At 39.8% G+C, this 18,204-nt stretch overlaps 1 protein-coding gene across 1 annotated transcript in view; it reads left to right on the forward strand.

Moving 5' to 3' along the window:
* LOC140244944 (ubiquitin carboxyl-terminal hydrolase 9X-like) overlaps nt 1-18,204 on the forward strand; it is an 84,705-nt gene that overhangs the window by 55,326 nt on the left and 11,175 nt on the right. Inside the window, exons 29-52 of the mRNA XM_072324551.1 lie at nt 890-1,010; nt 1,359-1,489; nt 2,380-2,442; nt 2,874-2,965; nt 3,379-3,628; nt 3,968-4,093; nt 4,795-4,958; nt 5,387-5,495; nt 6,107-6,253; nt 6,442-6,588; nt 7,460-7,670; nt 8,500-8,621; nt 9,768-9,869; nt 10,495-10,682; nt 11,189-11,362; nt 11,970-12,111; nt 12,990-13,075; nt 13,688-13,779; nt 14,119-14,263; nt 14,741-14,825; nt 15,360-15,424; nt 16,033-16,142; nt 16,927-17,102; nt 17,446-17,537. Of these exons, the coding sequence (XP_072180652.1) occupies nt 890-1,010; nt 1,359-1,489; nt 2,380-2,442; nt 2,874-2,965; nt 3,379-3,628; nt 3,968-4,093; nt 4,795-4,958; nt 5,387-5,495; nt 6,107-6,253; nt 6,442-6,588; nt 7,460-7,670; nt 8,500-8,621; nt 9,768-9,869; nt 10,495-10,682; nt 11,189-11,362; nt 11,970-12,111; nt 12,990-13,075; nt 13,688-13,779; nt 14,119-14,263; nt 14,741-14,825; nt 15,360-15,424; nt 16,033-16,142; nt 16,927-17,102; nt 17,446-17,537 (3,140 nt within the window). The remainder of the gene's footprint in view (nt 1-889; nt 1,011-1,358; nt 1,490-2,379; nt 2,443-2,873; nt 2,966-3,378; nt 3,629-3,967; nt 4,094-4,794; nt 4,959-5,386; nt 5,496-6,106; nt 6,254-6,441; nt 6,589-7,459; nt 7,671-8,499; nt 8,622-9,767; nt 9,870-10,494; nt 10,683-11,188; nt 11,363-11,969; nt 12,112-12,989; nt 13,076-13,687; nt 13,780-14,118; nt 14,264-14,740; nt 14,826-15,359; nt 15,425-16,032; nt 16,143-16,926; nt 17,103-17,445; nt 17,538-18,204) is intronic.

The following is an 18,204-nucleotide window of genomic DNA, read 5'->3' on the forward strand; positions in this document are numbered from 1 at the left end:
TCAGGCGGCTCCCCCCACCACCCCTACGATGGACCCAATGTGGAGGCAGAGAAGTGTCTTCCAGGGGTGGTGAGTCCATGCACTGGTCTCTATGTATCACATGATTCCAAGTCAATCAAACCCTCATTGCATCAGACTTTAAGAGGGGGGGGGGGGGGGGGCAGAATTTTTTTTTCCTGTAAACAAAAAAAAAAAATGTTTTTTGCAATGACAGATTATCATGTTGTAGTGTTCTTTTTGTAACTGAGATTTCCATTACCTTCTGCCATTATTTATTTATTTATTTTTATTTTTTATTTTTTACTTTAAACCCATTCAGGAAGGGCTGATTTTGCTACAACAGGCATTTCCCATAGACACCTGCCCAAGTATACTTGAGACTAGTCTTCAATGGGTTAAAACAAAATCTTGTCCTCAGAGCGTTGCAGTATCATTTTCAATGTGTGATGAAGTCATCCATGATTATCAGTGGTCTTATCCTTAACCTACACCTTGTTGTAATGTTTGCTTGTTTGCTTTTTTAGACCCTGAACAATGTTGTGCAAGTATGAGAGTTGAATACTAATAAGATCTACATTCACAATCCTTATAAGTTGTTCTTCCCCCACCTATTTTCTGTTTTTAAATCCTAGTCTCGAATTGTATGTATTTTCCACTTTTCGTAGTAATTTTCAGTTTGTAGCAGAGCATATATCATTGTGTGCATGGCAGATTGTCATTAACATGCTTCCCTGTGCAAGGCAGATTTTCGCTAGGCTGTGGGAGTGCACATGGGGTTAACAACATCCTGGCATGCACAGGGAAGTGAGTTCACAACATTCTGCAGTGTGCGTGATGATTTACAAATGTCACATTGATGGCCGTTACACTATTCTCATTGCTCCCGTAGCTGATGTCCCTACAACACACCTATGTGGAGTTCATGTTCCACCTTGCTGACCTAGGCTGTAGCCTCAACATCAGTGCTCTCAGGGACGGGGCGAGGTCACTGCTGAAGATCATCCCAGCAGGTGAGTAGAAAGTCTTTGTGATCTCTTAGAGGGAAACTTACATGATGCTTCTCACTATCGCATATAAATGTACAAGCTCCAACAGCGGCGGCGCTATTTGATTTCTGTAATTATGTGCTGACAAAATTGTGCTGGTGCACAGCCTAAGCTCTATTTGGTCGTACATGAAAAGCATCAATCACTATCTCTATCTCCAAACTATCATAGTTTTGTTGATTTTGTAGTTCAAAAGGAAGTTTTAAATTGCGTTCAAACATGACTTGCAAACTGATTTTTATTTCTCAAAACTGCATTCAAACTCTAATTGCAAATCGATCTCTTTGATCTTGCGCTATCGTGCCGCCCCAGACTCAAACATCGTGGAGAAGCTGATTGACATCTGCAAGAGCAATTCCAAGCTTGGCGAGCAGTCCTCGTGTCCGACGCTAGAGTCACTCTTCTTTGGTTCCTCATCCTCCCAGGTTCTCTATCATCTTGAGGTGAGTCTTGGCTTCGCTGCATCATTTCTTGAGCATAACCCACCTCAGCTACCATATAGTTGATGACTAAAAACTTTGTGTGCCTTAAAGGTAGGGATACCTTTTACAGACCTCCCAAAATGCAGCAAAACATTAAATATGAACCTCAGGGGACTTGTTAGGCCACTGCTGAGAAATTTGGAAGTCAACAGTTATCTACAATTTGAATAATGCACAAAACTCAACTATTCAGTAGTTCTGTGTGTCAGCCACACTTAAGCCTTTTTGTTGCAGTCTTCTGTATTTTTTATCTATAAACACAAATCTAAAAGTATAAGAGCTGATGTAACAGCATATAGAGTGTGTGGCAAGAATGTATATAGAAATGTTTGTAAGTTTTGATGAACTTTCTTCACAAAATATACATGATGGACACACATGCAGTGCATGGGTCTGCAAAGGTAGCCTAGTAATGTACTGGAATTTACGGTGAGCCCCGAAAACAATTCAATTCAAAATCTAACAGTCAATAAAAATGTACTAAATGTTACCTTCCACTTTCAATACTTTATGGGAGTTTCTAAAATGATACTCTCTTCAACATACCACTGTATTTATACAACTCTTCATTTAAGGCATGCAAATGGGATTCCCTACCTTTAAAACTGGTGGAAAAAAAGGAAAGAAAATCATATTCCCCTCCCATTGTTGGAGTATTTCTTGATAATGATTTAATCAAGTGGACTCTGTTACTGAAATATCTGATTTTGCACTTCAGTTTGCTTTAAAATTGTTTGTGTTTTATTTTCTGTTTTCATTATTATTTTCTCATATCTGAGAAATATCATGTGCTCCATATTAATAGGTTGCAGAGTATGTTACTATGTTTGCATGTTTCATTGTATACACAGGTTGTTTACTCTTTACTGATGCCAGCAAAACAACCACATGGTGAACAGGCATTTGAATTCCAAGTAAGTGTTCATCTTCCATCTTATTGAACCACTGAATTGCTGAACTCTTCTTCATCTTCAAGTCATTGGTGAATTCATGATGATACCTAGTGTAAGAAACCTAAAAAAGTAAAATAATTCTTTTGTGGGAACGATATAACTTTCGTTGGAATGACTGTGAAGAAAACATGCTAAATCTGTGAGGTGTAGCATTTTATGAATTTATTGTCTTGAATTTCTAGTTTTGATTTCAGATGTTTTACAGGGAAGGTAAACAGATAATACAAGCATAACACATTGCCTGAGATATGTAAAGCAGAATACATATATTTAGAAAGTTAATGATATTTTAGATTGCATCACACCCATAGTGTACTTTTAAGGCTTGCATCTTTATGCTGTATGCTTGCAAACTCATTGATCAATTTTTGTTCCTATTTCACAATTCACAGTATACTTTCTTGAAGAGCGGTGGAGTGTCAGCTGTTATGAACATGTTGACCAAGAATAACTTCTTGCCAAATGCAGACATGGAAACGAGACGGTAAGTTGAAGAGATGTTTTCTCCTAAACTCAACCTCTTGGTTGCAGTGTTGATGTAATGTCGTCACCCCATCATACATGGCTTGTAGTTAGCATTGTTGTGAAGTAAAAAATAGGAGTGGGATACAGAAATCAATCACTGCCCTTGGCTCTGAAGCATAATTCTTTGTTAATTTCAGGATGTATATTATGTGATGCAAATTTTCAAATGCATGCAATTCTTTCTTTCTTTCTTTCTTTTTTTTTTTTTGAAGTTCTTTGACAAGAGTAGCCTAACATAGTTCCTGCACAGCTGGAAAATCTCATTGCTGTGATTATTAGTGAGATTTTTTGTGTGTTCCTAACTTGATATTTACGATGCTGGCCAAGCTAGAGGAGAATAATCAGGGCCATCCACTTGTTCTCCTTTCCCAGGTCTGCCCTTCTTATGGTGCTAAAGATCGGCAAGCTGATGTTTACCACGCTGGCCTACGCCCGCATCACGGCGGTGGCCGAGGCATGCCAGACGGACCCGGCCGGGGGCCCCAGCCAGTCCTCCGTCTCACAGAGCACCCACACCCAGGCTGTGGTGCTGCAGCAAGCCATGCAGCACATCCCCAACCCCAACGCAGAGTGCGTGCTGCGCAATGCAGCCGTCCGGCTGGGGAGGCAGGCTGCTGAAGAGGTGGGTGCTAGCTACCCATTTCAGCAAATTTTGGGGCCCAGTTCAAAATCATAATGTATGAATATTGCAGTCAAAGTTTGTTACTCATCTGACAGTTCTTTGTTTTTGTGATGGACGTATTTACAAGGATTATGATTCATTATTTTACCTGTATGTTCATAGATATGGTTGACAACTGAAGAAAAAATGAGAAATACTGTGTGTACCATCAAATTTTGAAAGCATCATACATTTGGTTAGGATGATTTTGAAAATATCTCTCGTTATACTTTGTGCCAAGAGCTGCTCATGTAGATGGCTGGAGATGAATGCTTATCTCCTCTCTTTCTTCCCCTAAAGGCAAAGACCGACAACCTGGATCTTAGCGTCGTAAAAGCCATCAAGAAGATCGCGTGGTCAGCTGGCTGTGGCTGTTCCCATTTACTACATGGGTCAAATGAGGAGGTCCACAAGTCCTTTGAGAAGGTGTGGTCATCTCATTTCATTAACCCCTCCTCCCCCCCCCCCCCCCCAATGATCATCATCACATAGTACCATTGATGTTATGTAGAGTTAGGTCACTAGTGGTAATGACAAGACTTGTATGTTTCTGCAGTGACTACTTTAGTTATTGGTGCATGAAAGAAACAGCAGCCATTTGAGTCACCACATACATTTGAAAAGAGAACCCAAATGGGGTCAGCGAAAGTCAAAAATCTATTGAGCTCAGCCTTGAGTGCTATGTACGTCTGCATGCGAGTTTTGCAGCAAAACAAGCACACTACTCCATTTAAAAAGGTAAATCTCACAAAATGAACACAGTTCTGAGACAGATGCAGAAGAGTTATTGACAGCAAAAATGCTGATCTTTGTAGTGAAGTAATTTATCCAACTCAGAATAATGCAAACATGAATTTACACCATGAATGCAGACACTTTGGCGTTCGTTTTGGGAACCTGGTATACCAGGGTCCCATCTATGAGTTAACAGTACCAGGTTCCCGGTGTGTTCAGAACGTGTTAAATATCCAACGTAGTTAATGTGGTGGGACAGTACGAGCTTGCCCATGACAACATGACATCGTTTTAGTTAGAGAAACACTTGTATCACTGTTTGCATTAATAGAAACACTCATATCGCTGTTTGCATTAATAAAAACACTCCTATCGCTGTTTGTGATGCCTAGGCCGACAGCGGTGAGGCAGATGGAGATGATGCTGCATTGTGCCGAGAAGCTCTAGAAGTCCTGACAGTGTGTCTAGCCCTCTGTCCACAAGCCCTGGATGCCCTCAATAAGGACAAGGCATGGCAGTGCTGCATCATAGACCTCCTCCTCCTAGCAAAAACGAGGTATGTGATACATCCTTTGGTGTCCATACAGGCACAATCTTCTTCTTCTTTTTTTTAATGTGAAGATAGTAAATGGCATCTATATACATTTGTACACAGGAGTTGATTATATATCTAATACTGTTACAAGAGAGGTATCTTTGCAAAGTGTGTTTCGATGTCATCTTCACTATGGTGATGTTTGTGTGAGTTGTACAACTTCGTTTGGAATAGAGTATGGATTTCATGACATCTTATTATGTCATGCAATATGTATATCAAACTGCAGTGACAATAACGGATGTTTGTTTGGAATTGTAAATAATAGATTTTAGTAGGTTTTATTACATATTGTATATGCCATCTTGTTTAAGTATTGTTCATTTGATGTGGAGCCAATATCAGTGGGTCGGCTTCTCGGTTAATTATTACTTTTTCTTGCGATCTAGGTCTGTAAGAGTGTCGGCCATGGAGCAGTTCCAGCTGATTGCCACCAAGTGTTCATCTGGACATCGCCCTCTTCTCTTCTTCATCACCCTTTGCTTCTCGGTCCTTCAGGTAGTTGCTCCGAAGGTTTAGTCTAAAACCCACCCCCTCTTAAAAGAAAAGAAAGAAAAGTAGTTTTAAGATAAGTTAATCCACTCTCAGAATCCAGAGTTGCATATTTGCTGCGAAGTATTGTTTGATAACCTGTAAGATGAGGCTATGAACAATGAGAGAAGGGTTGTCTGCTTTTACTGTGAAATCTTCCCATATTATTCCTTACTTAGAACTTAGGATAATTGTTCTTATTATTTTGTTTTTATTAGAATAGTGCTGAAAATGATTATCATAATTTTTTTTTCTTAGTTTCATTCAAATTAGCAATATGTAAATGATTGTATTTTCTTGATGTTATAGTCAAAGAATGTGATGTTATGTTTGTAGGATATAATTTCCTGTGCATAAGTCTTGGCTGCTAGGATAGAGAAACAGTATGAACCTAAGACCTTTCTCATCACTCATCACGCCCAAGCTAGCGCATGTGAAGCAGTAGAGAAACAACGCATTGCTTGTGTAATGTCAATTCCTGCTGTCATCTATGGCAACATACACACCTATCAAAAAAGAGTAATGTTTTCTGGTGAAATGTAAGCGACGCTTTTTTTCTTTCCTGGTGGATTTTCTAGAACAAGACCAAAGAGCATCCTGGCTCCTGCATTGAGTATTTCCAGCTCCTGTGTCGGTTGCTGAACTACGGTTACGTCACAAACAGCCCCGTGCCCAACGCTGAGACTCTCCTCAACAATGAGATTGACTGGCTCAAGAAAGTCAGGGTAAGTCACGTGATAAAGAAATTTTGGTCAAGGGGGTCGATGTGAAGGTTGGGAGTTTTATTCTTAGCTTATCTGAGCCAAGGGGTCAAGTGGGCATACATATTGTATAGACATAAAGTTCCTCCCACAGTGTTGTTTCATTGCAAACACTTATTCAACCAGACCTCTCCTTTTGATACATTTCATAGGATGGGGTCCTGACATCAGGTGAGAGTGTGTGTGAGGACACTCTACTGGAGGGTCATCTGGGCATCACCCGAGAGCTCCTAGCGTTCATGTCCAGCGAGAAGAAGTTCCAAGTGGGGTCCAAGAAGGATGGCTGCCAGCTCATAAAGGTTTGGATGAAATCTCAGTGCTCACTCTCTTTTTATTCTTGTCCCTTGGTTGTTGGGCTGAGGTATAAAATGCCGTTTATGTCTTGTCTGGACAATTTTCTCCAGTCTTTATGAACTTTGGTCATGTGTGTAGCCAGTGACAAGCAAGCATGTATTGATTTACCATGCCTTGTTTCATTACTAGTGTGCTGGTGTTCAATACCAGTTAGTGTTGTGATATCTGAATAATCTGATCAATTCATTTACCCTCATGATGCTGCCTGTTAGAGACCCCATAGCATGGGGATACCATAGAGTGGGAAGGATGGCCTGGCTAAGATATATTCAGGAATCCCTGTCACAAATTGTGTACAGCTTTACCACTGATCTCTATTTAAGTACACACAGCTGCAAAATCTCTATTGGAGTGGACCATTACTGAAGAACATATGCTTCAATGCACATATTTGTTGATGGATGTTATTTGTGGTTTCAAACCTACCCCAGTGTGAATCGAATGAGGATACTGTAAATGCAGAAATGTTTGCTGTACATTAATTTTCACGTAGTTCGCGCTACTTCTGGCTAGTGTGAATTCCAAAACCCACAAAAATATCTTCACAATTTTCTCTGCACCTTCCGAATGGGTTGACAATTGCTCACCGCAAATTAAAGAATATGTTTTTGAACCGCGAAAAATTAAGCACGCAAAAACATCGACATTTACAGTAGATGCAGTCAACCACCTGTTAATCCCCGCACTACAAAGTCTTTAAAATCCGTTCAGTCTCGTGTTAGTTTTCATCCAGTCAGCGCAAAGAGATTTCTGACTAATTTCCAGTAGGTTGTGACAAATCGTTCCTTTTTTTTTCTCTCTCTTTCTCTTTGACAGGAGTTGATGGATGACTTCTTGTTTCCGGCATCAAAGATCGTCGTCCAGACGCTAAAGAATGGCGCCGAGACACCGCTTGACCCCGTAGTCCCTGTGTGTGTCACGTCGTCCACCATCAATGCTGCCTTTGACCTCTTGGTGGCGCTGTGCATGAACTGTGTGCCAAACCTGAAACTTGTAGCCGACACTCTCACTGACATGTACTATTCAGGTACGTTAACACACTGAATGGAGAAATGTGAATTTTGCTGTTGTTGTTGAACACTTTTCTGTTTAAAAGTCGTATGCCATTGTCCTAAAAGAATGTGCAGTGTACCGTAAAACCAGATACAGTCGCTGCTTGAAACTGTCACAAATTGGAGCCGACGGCCTTTTCATGGCGTAAAACTTTTGCGAATCCATGACTGGCATTTAATGCATTGTGTTGACAAACACTTTTCACTTTCATGCATCTTGGCTCTTCCTGAAACTTGTGAAAGTTTTATGTATTGCGAAAATTTCTAGTTTTACAATGTAATGTGGTTCAGCAGAGCCAAAAACATGGGCTGGTTTACATTTGAGACTATTGTGCATAAAAGCGATGAAGCCTTTATTACCCCCCGATTCAAGGGTATTTTTGTATTGACATTTGTGTGCACATGTGTGTTGTGTGAAAGTAGTGTAAATGGACATGCATGTAGTTGAGTGTGCAGATCTATTTTTTTTTTTTTGGGGGGGGGAGAACTTTAAAAAAAAAAGTTATCCAATCCTCTGATATTAGCATCTAACAAACAAATGCTCATGCAGTGTACATGGTACTCGTGGGCCCTACTTCATAATGTCACAGCTGCACAACTAGACGAGGCACAGGGTAATGGTTGTGCCAAGCTTCTTTGGTGTACTGCAGTGGTTGCAGGTTGCAAGTGGTTGGAGAGTGTTTGAAACTGGCCCTCTAGCTGACATATCCTGAATGCTGGTGGGTGAAAGAGGATACTGTTTGCTTCGAGTGGTTCATTCATTCACCAAGTTGTGAATACTTTCTTGTTTTTAACCTTCTTCAGGAAACGACGCACCCCTGACAGAGTGGGAGTATCTACCACCGGTGGGTCCCCGCCCGAACAAGGGATTCGTTGGGCTAAAGAATGCTGGAGCCACATGCTACATGAATTCAGTTCTCCAACAGGTAAGTGAAGGCCCGCCTTCCTGTCAAGTTCCTAATGCTTCATAATTCCTGACGTTGATGTTTATATTTTGTATCCAGACATGTCAGTAACTTTATGTATACTTGACAACATGAATCTGAATGTGTTTGTATTTATATGCTGTGTATTTTCTGTTTATCTAGATGTGGTTTTTATGAAGTATTGGACAAATCAATCCTTATCCTAATTGTAATAGAAAATATATCCCCTTTGTTAAAAGTTGCACATGTCGCCAAGAACGGGAGAAAAATCCTGAAATACTTCGAAGGGGCCTAGTTAACCCTAAAAAGACTGGGCTATTTTGGTAGCTCGAAAGACTGGGGGGGGGGCCTGAAGGGCCCCCCCTTAAGATCTCGGCCGTGGATCGCGCAATCGCCGCGGAAATTTGCACAATGGTAGTGTGCGATGTGATCTATAAGATCGTATATTTAAATTTTCCAAAATAGTCTTCTTTTATTTTATTTTGATTAATTATGCTAATCAGAAATCAGACTCTTTGATCTAAATCAGTAAATAAAGCTCAAAAATTGCTCATTTTTGGTCTAATTATTCTTTGTGGCATTCTTAGCAAATGTACTTGAAAAAAATTCGGCATCAAAATTAATTTCTTATTTATTTTACTGTTTTGTAAATTTCTCATTATTTCTTTGTTTTTTCGACCTTTTGTTTTCTGTTGTTTTTTTTAATTTCTGGCAGACACTTTTTGAAGCATAATACTCCTAAAACAAATTAGTTTTAGCCATTGAGAGTAAAAATAAGCATATTTTTATGAACCATTTGAAAAAACTCAATTTGCATTGACTTTGTACACAAAATCACATTTTCGAGCCATTTTCGGCCTCACGTGCATGTACAAAAAGTTATGTAACTTCAGAACCGTACCCGCGGGCGTCACAAATTTGGTGTCAAAATGTGCGGGAAACTCGAAAGAAAAAAGTCATAGAGCATCGCGGCGAGAGCATTGCATGTTGCAGAGTAATCGCGCGAAATGTCAAGGGGGGGGGGCCTTTTAGGCCCCCCAGTCTTTTTAGGGTTAAGGCAGTACTGGTTTATGTAGGTGTTGGTTCTTGTGAATTACTACTTCATTCCAAGCAATACTTCATTTCATTATGATTCACTCCTAACAGGTGTATATGGTGCCAGAAATCCGAAGAGCCGTTCTGTCAGCGGAGGGCGCCGTTATAGACACAGAAGATGACTTCTATAACGATGAAAAGCAAGATAATGAGGTAAGAGATTCTTATCCTCTTTCTACTTTTTTTTTTGGGGGGGGGGATTGGGGAAAGGGGTCATTTGTTTCTTGCAAGGAGACCATACCTGCTATGCAGTACTTGTACCAACAATTACTTCCTAACTGGATTCCATAAGTGAATGCAATCGATATTATGCATGTATGTTGAAAGATATAATGTGCAATTGAGAATAGGCAGAAATTATATGATTTCACCCTCCCCTTCAGAAAAATAAAAAAGGTAGCATTGAGAATGCATGTGATCGTTATTTCTTCACTCTTTCCATTTATGCCCCAACCTCCCCCCCCCCCCCCCCCCCAAAAAAAAAAAAAAAGTGCTGGGGTGTTATTTCTGTTATTGAAATGAATAGCAAAAAAGAGTTTTGTAAGTATGAGACTACAGTAGTTTATGTTTTGCTTCCACCCAAGATGTACCTGTAAGCTAATGCTACTTGCATATTACCTCGGTATGATAAGGCTAATGCTGCGAATCATTTCCAAAATTAAGTATGCCGGACCACAGTATGTTACCACTAGTCAAATAAAAATAGAAAAACAGAGTGTGAGAGAGAACCCATTTCATTGGTTCAACCATCTTCCTCCTGCCTTCCGTCCTGCCACAGAGCAACATTGACATTGTTGACTCGGAGATTGGCAGCTCGGTGGTTGAGGAGGGTCCACCCATGAGCAAACAGGAGGAGACCAAGGAATACAACCTGGGTGTCCTCAAGCATGTCCAGGCCATCTTTGGCCACCTGGCTGAGAGCAAACTCCAGTACTACGTCCCCAGGGGCTTCTGGAAGCATTTCAAGTGAGTTGGGAGTTTTTTCTTGTAGTTTTTGCTTTGCTTTGTTTACCTCTGTGGACAATTCTCTTAGGGTATTGAGTTTTTAATGAGTTCAGTCATTTTATTTTGTTCCCGCCACCAAAGAGGCTCTATTTTTTGCCAGTGTTGATATGTCTGTTTGTCTGTCTGTCTGTCTGTCTGTTTGCAAAACAACTCAAAGTTTTGAATGGATTTGGGTGAAACTTGTTGATAATGACAAAGGAACAGATGATCATATTTTGGTAGGAATCTGGACTACTAACTTTTTTCTCTGGTGGCCTGAAAAAGGAATGTAGCAGCACAAAGTCAAAGAAAACGTAGCATTCCATTTTGAATCCTAGTTGCCCAATCTTGCCACTAAAACATAACCATTTTCTAAATTTCTGTTGACCTGACATTGATTTTTAGTGGGCCACAGGGCTACCCCTGGTGTTGAGCCCTGCCTATTAATAATGATATGCCACACCGATCTATCCCCTACCTGAATCCAGGCTGGCAGGAGAACCAGTCAACCTTCGGGAGCAGCATGATGCGCTCGAATTCTTCAACAGTCTAGTGGACAGCTTGGACGAGGCTCTCAAGGCCCACGGAGCCAACCCGGCCTTTGCCAAAGTGCTCGGGGGCTCCTACGCGGACCAGATGATATGCAAAGACTGCCCCCACAGGTACGTGGATTGAGTGTCGAAGCCAGTGATGGTCCCCAACATCAATGTTTGGTGGCCAGTTTCACTAAGCTCTAAAATCAGTCCCAAGTTCAAGTCAACTGATCTCAGGGACAATTTTGGGATCATTCATTTCTCAGAAGTTAGGAACTATTTCACAAAGCCATTTGGGAACAAAATCTTGTACTCACTTTGCTACATTCTAGAATTAATCTCGAAGGTCTGTGTATCCTTCCCAACTAGATCTGATCTGAATCTGTCCAACTTGAGGTTCATTGTTTGGCTTGGATTATTTATTGTGTTAGTAAAACACGGCCCTGATCCTATTTCCTAGTCAGCTTACTCCAGACTAAGTGCTAAATAAAAGCCTACTCTTGTTTCTTGATGAGTCACTATCAAAATTGAAAATGAGTACATGAAATTGAATAGTTTGTACAAATAGATTATAATTTTGACATTTATCCCCTATTGATTTCCTGGAATTGATTTCTTTGATAGTCCAGTCCTGCATTGTGAGAAACCAACAGTCTAGATGTGATTTAGTGACTGATTTATATCTGATATTTAAGATGTCATTAATGAGAGTCTGAACTTGGTGAATTTCTTGCAGATACTCAAGGGAATCAATGTTCACGACTCTGAATGTGGACATCCGCAACAACCAGAACCTTCTAGATTCACTGGAGCAATTTGTGAAGGGAGATCTCCTAGAGGGGGACAATGCCTATCGGTGTGAAAAGTGCAACAAAAAGGTAACGCATTTATTAATTAAGTTAGATGTCACAGAGATGTGTCCGCACTCTGTGCAAGTGTTTGGAAGAGTGAGCGCTAAAATCTTCACCATCACCACATGAGGACTACTCAAAAAGAGAAATGAGCCCATGTTGTGGTTGTGTTGTATTAAAAGCATGTTATGGCAGGTATTCCTACTTGCATTACTGTCATGAAGATGTAAATCTTTTACAGAGAATTAAATGTGCAGAGGCTACTTTCGCCATAATGACCTGTATGACTGTTTTTTAGAAGAAAGGAAATATTCTCTGAATTGATAGGTTATTGCCATGTTGTGCATCTGTAGTGTAGTATACTCAGGTTGTGTAATGCATCACTTTGTGAGGAGCAGTCTGAAGGAAAAATTTGAACACACTTCTGAGGTGATAGACATTTTGTCAGCAAACACATCAACTGGAAGTAAAATTTTAGGAAACAATATGATATGAATGAAAATTTGATGCTAACTTAATAATCATTGAAGAATTTGTGATTATGGCAGAATGATATACATGTACTGTAAAACACAATATTTTTCGCGGCATGAAATTTTTCGCAAATTGGAGCCGATGGCCTTTTTCGCGGCATAAAATTTTCACGGGTGTCTCTAACATTCAATGCCTATAGTGTAGACAAGAACTTTCATGTGCATTCTAATTTTGCAAAACTTGGCTCTCGTGAAATTCGCGAAATTAAAATGCACGCGAACATTCCTCGTTTTACAGTATATCTAGAGATTGTAAAATCTGCTTTTATGTGCATTTGTGTACGTGTACATGTGTCTGTATGTTCAGGTTAACAGTGAAACAAATGTGAATTGAGAGATTGTAACATCCATCCCCTTTGTGTGTGCATACAGGTGGATACAGTGAAGCGAATGTGTATCAAGAGGTTACCTAAGGTCCTTGCAATTCAGCTAAAGAGATTTGACTACGACTGGGAACGGTAAGAACACCTGTGATGAATCACTCAAAAACTCTGTGTATTCATAATTTCAGTGTGTCATATCATCGTTGCGAAATTGAAATGTGATTGTATTTCAGTGTATACATCTTTTATTGGAGGTGAAGCTACAACCAAGCATGCCATACGGTGTTTTTCCTTCTTGCGAGTGTTACATTGATATCAAGTGCCAAAATGTCACATCAGTTTATCTTCGTGCATTTGTTCTTATTTTGGTGCTGTTACCCTTCAATACTATGCATTGTGAGGATTGTCTTTCTTTTCTTTTTTGATTAGTGGAAATTTCAAGCAAAATATTCAGTTTTGGGAGAAAAAGCAAACACAGTATGATTATTCTTTCTTCTGTACACTTTAGAGGGGACGTTACTACGCAACTGCTACTGATTTAAGGGTATGCATCGGCTTTTGCTGATGCCCTCTCTGGTTCCATGAACGTAGTAACACCTTCATGTTCATGTGGGGATGTTGCAAAATTTGAAAAAAAAAATAATAATATTCAAGCTGTATGTAATGTTTAATTTCTTTCCTTCCTCGGGACATTAATTGTAAGAAATTCTGTTTATCTTGTATGTTTTTCTGCCTTTTGTCTTGCAGGGAATGTGCAATAAAGTTCAATGACTATTTTGAGTTTCCCAAAGAGTTTGACATGGATCCTTACACTGTGGAAGGACTGGCAAAGATAGAAGGTAAGCATTGCCTCTGGATGATGTTCAGACTTTTACACCGGATAAACTATGAATTGGTTACGCTGGGTGCAGAGTTTCAGAATCTGTAGTGATTGGGATGAGGAATAGGAGTGTTTTCAAAATTTATAATGAATGACAATGAACAAGGATGATGACATGGCAGCCGCACAACAAGAAAGCATGAGTATAAGCAATGCAATGCAGATCACAACTTTCATTCTTTGCTGTCACCACAGTCCTGTGCTGTATATCATATCGTTTCTGAGTACTGATACTGGCAATCTGTGCAAGATACATTATTGCAAAGTCCATACTCTCAATGCTTGACTTGACTTGCAGGTGAAATCATCCAAGACGATGAGAGAGAAAACAGCGAGGAGGAGGAGGAAGGGGGTTCAAGGAGCACCCTCTACAGGTTGGTGGGTGTGGTGGTGCACAGCGGGCAGGCCAGCGGCGGACACTACTACTCATATATCCTCCATAGGTGAGGGCATACTTTACACCTTTCCATGTCGTCATATCATATGTCATAGCATAATGACATTAGATTAGATTAGATTAGATTAGATTAGATTAGATTAGAGTACAAACATTTGGTTTGTAATACTGAGCTCAGTTTTAGGCATGCTTGTGACTTAAAGTGAGACCTTGAGTAAGCTGTTTTGCAGGATTTGTGGTAAGATGAGATTTTGGGATACTTAGTCCCACAGAATGAGTTATTGTCACTACTGACATTACAAATATCAACAATTTCAATGAGAGTTGATGAGTCATTTGTTCAATTCTTCACAAATGAATAACGCCTCTTCTGGCATACATGCAGCAGTGATGATTGGTTTGTTTAAAGCGATAAAGAAACTTGGGTGGAACTACAAGCAGAGTTATGTCTGATATAAAAACATGAAGTCCAGCACACGAAGCGAGAAACTGAGGTGTCCTTGTATCACTCTCTTTCCCACAGAAATGGCGGGGATGGCAATCAGCAAGGAAAATGGTACAAATTTGACGACGGAGAGGTCACAGAGTGCAGAATGGAAGATGATGAGGTGAGGAAGATTTGTCTTACTTGATCTCTACAGTGATTGCTCCATTTTTGCATCTATTGACTAGCACAACTACGTAGTCTCGAGCTTCACATTCTGTGTGTGCAGAGCTGTGTTAACTCTCAATTGTCCGTTTTCTAAGGTTAATGTCTGTCAAGTATGTTTGCTATGTGTTAATTGTAATTCATATCTATTCATATTCATCTTGACATAAATGTGAATTGGACAGCAGACATCACAGTCCCCAAAGAAGGTCAAGTCAATACAATGGGATTAAAGGCCTACTTTATATTCTGTTTGTTGACACTTGGTCGGGGGCCATTGATTAGTAAGAAGGCAAACCTGCAGACTTGCTGATTGGCTGATAGGGCACAGTAGGGGTTAAGTATATTGTTGGTACTATAAGATACATGCTGGAGTAATATATTAAGTCAAATTATAGTAATCATATTATGATGATTATCACCAAACATCTTGCAGTACTCAGTGCCAACACTCACTGTTGCATCTCATTTTCCATCTTGTCCAATCCCGCAGGAGATGAAGAATCAGTGCTTCGGAGGAGAGTTCATGGGAGAGGTCTTTGATCACATGCTGAAAAGGTGAGTTACAGTTTAGCCTTTCTTCAGGGCTCTAGTGGTAATGTTTCTTAAAAGTACGTCGCTTCAGGTATTCTTAGTATTCTGAGACTATTAGTGTGTGCTATGATTCTGTTTACAATTGGGAGCAGTGATTTCAAAAAATGTTTGACTTATCACATTTGGCACATATGTGTTGGTCAGTTGTATCATAAAACATCCTGCCTTATACCAATTTCTAAATGAAGCCTAAAATATAAGGAGATATCACTATTTTTCTCACTAAACCATAACTGTAGACAGTTTAGTCTAGAAACAATTTCATTATAACTATTGTTCACACATTTGTATATTTACCAATATTTAACGTAGATCATAATAATGAAAAATTGTTATATTGTTGTTTCTTTCCCTAACTCACATTTTAGAACTATTTTGAAGCACTAAAGCTGGGTTTTTGTTTCATCTGCAAGTGGTCAATAATGCCTTCAAGGTATTTGCAGAAGTGCGGTTGCTGTCAAGTTGTTCATAAACTTTGTATGTTGCAAGTAATATACTGTACGTAGCATACGTTTATGGCATGCAAATACCTCAAGGATAAGTCTGTATTTTTGTTTGGCCCGCCACTGCAGAATGTCATACAGGAGACAAAAGAGATGGTGGAATGCCTACATTCTACTCTATGAGAGGATGGACAACAACAAGAAGGAATTGGACAAGGAGTTTGAGGGACTCACGATAGGTGAGACAAAGTCAACATATCATCCAGTTTCAGTATACTGTAAAAGTGGAAATTTTCACGCATTTCGTGCTCCAATAAGCTAGTCAGAACATAAAAGTACATCTTTTTTTTTGCTTGTTATAAGTGATGTTATTGTATGTTTTGATTCTGCAGAATTTAAAACAGGTGCAGTTCATCTTACCTGGCTGAGTACGAAAAATTACTTGTGCGAGAATTTCTGTTCTTACATTACAGGAAATGTTCTAAAAGTCTTTTGCCACTGTTGTCTTTTTGTTGAATGTGTGTTTTTGATGATGATGTTCAACATGGAGATCAAGGGGAGGCATGTTCAACCTCGTGTCTGGTTATTTTTGTAGAGAGAATTTTGATTTATGTAGGATCATATGTCACTTCGGTAATCTGATCATTTTCATATTGGTGCATGTATAAGTGGAGATGATACTGGATTAAAATCAGTTGTGCAGTATCAAAGCTGTAGACATGGAGGCAGGGTTACAATTTGCGTGCTACAATTCAGGTCTTTCAAATTCATATATTTATTTCAGGGCTGTCTTGTTGGTGATTTTATGAATTTCATGGTTCTGTTTAAATTATTCAAATTCACCTTTTTTTTTTAATTTCAGGGTTTTTTCTTAAGATATCTTATTTTTCCCCTTTCAAATGGGTTTAAAAAGATGGCAAGCATGTGCCTCTGAACCAAAGTTTCCTGAATAAGAATATGCTGTCAAGTTTATCCCAGCTTGGTCCCACGCATTGAAAATGATGTCATGTCCAATTTTCACAGCACCCAAGATGCTACTGAAGATGCCCCCGGCCATCCAGCGCAGTGTGCGGCGGCAAAACATCCAATTCATGCACAGCCGCATGCAGTACAGCCCCGAGTACTTCCAGTTCATCAGGAAGCTGGTTACGTGCAATGCCGGACTATTCAACCCTCCACAGTCACAGGAAGCACAAATGGTGAGGAAAAAGACAAATTTGTTGGCAACTAAAGTCCATTTTAATTTTCTCTTCTCTCTTTTGACTGTCAAGAACAAATTAGAAACATCTTGATTTATGTGGTGAAATGACTTCTTTTTTTATTATTGTTTTTGCAAATGTTGAAGTTTCATGCAGCTGAATTTCAGCTTTCAACATTAAAACCTACACTTGCCTTTTTCTTATGTGGCAGTGAATATTAGAAATATGATTTTATATGCTTAGAAATGACAGCAAGTTATACACACAGAAGCTAGGGAGACACTATCACTTGATGTGAATGAACTTTTGACCTTTGACCCTAACCTGTATGCTTTGATTTCAGGCTCCCGAAGCAGAGGAGCTAGCGATGCTGAGCGTCCAGCTGGCTTCACGGTTCCTCTTCACCGTGGGCCTACATACCAAGAAGACACTACGGTACCTTGAGACTTATTGACCTTACGTGAAAACATGCATGTGGGACTGCACATGTGATTAGCTTCTACCAGGAAAAGGGCTTAATAATGATAGTTATGAATGCTGCAGTATGCATTGAGGACTATATGATATCCAACAAACTTTGACAAAGACAGATGTAGGTGATAGCAATTATTATGTCGTCATGCTGCTGCAGTTTTTGTTTCCCCCAAAATTAAAGAGTTTCCAATCAATTCTGTGGCTGTCTATCTCATCCTGTCTTGGATAATAGGGAGCTTTAGATTTTGACGCGCGGACGTTTGAGACAACGAGTACGCTGGACATTCTCCTCTCCCCTGCGTCACGTTGAAAAGTAGCTTTAGATTACGCTGGGACGCAACGTATCAAAAATAAAATCGCGCCCCCATATGATCAGTGCATAAAGTAGTTCTCTACGTTGCAAACTGTGCGGACGTAAAAATACATTGTAGCCCAGTATGTGTAGTAAAAAACTCAGGCGATGCAAGCTAAAAATAGATCAACTTGACGCGCGCTTCTGCGCACGCTCAGAACATGTTTTTTCCTCTGAACGTCCGCACGTCTAAAATCTAAAGCTCCCTATTATGAAATGGGCAAGGGAATTCTTGCACTCTGATTAGTTAATTGTCATGCAATCATTTCTTGCTGA

The sequence above is a fragment of the Diadema setosum genome, chromosome 21 (genome assembly GCF_964275005.1).
Source record: "Diadema setosum chromosome 21, eeDiaSeto1, whole genome shotgun sequence".
Lineage (NCBI taxonomy): Eukaryota > Metazoa > Echinodermata > Echinoidea > Diadematoida > Diadematidae > Diadema > Diadema setosum.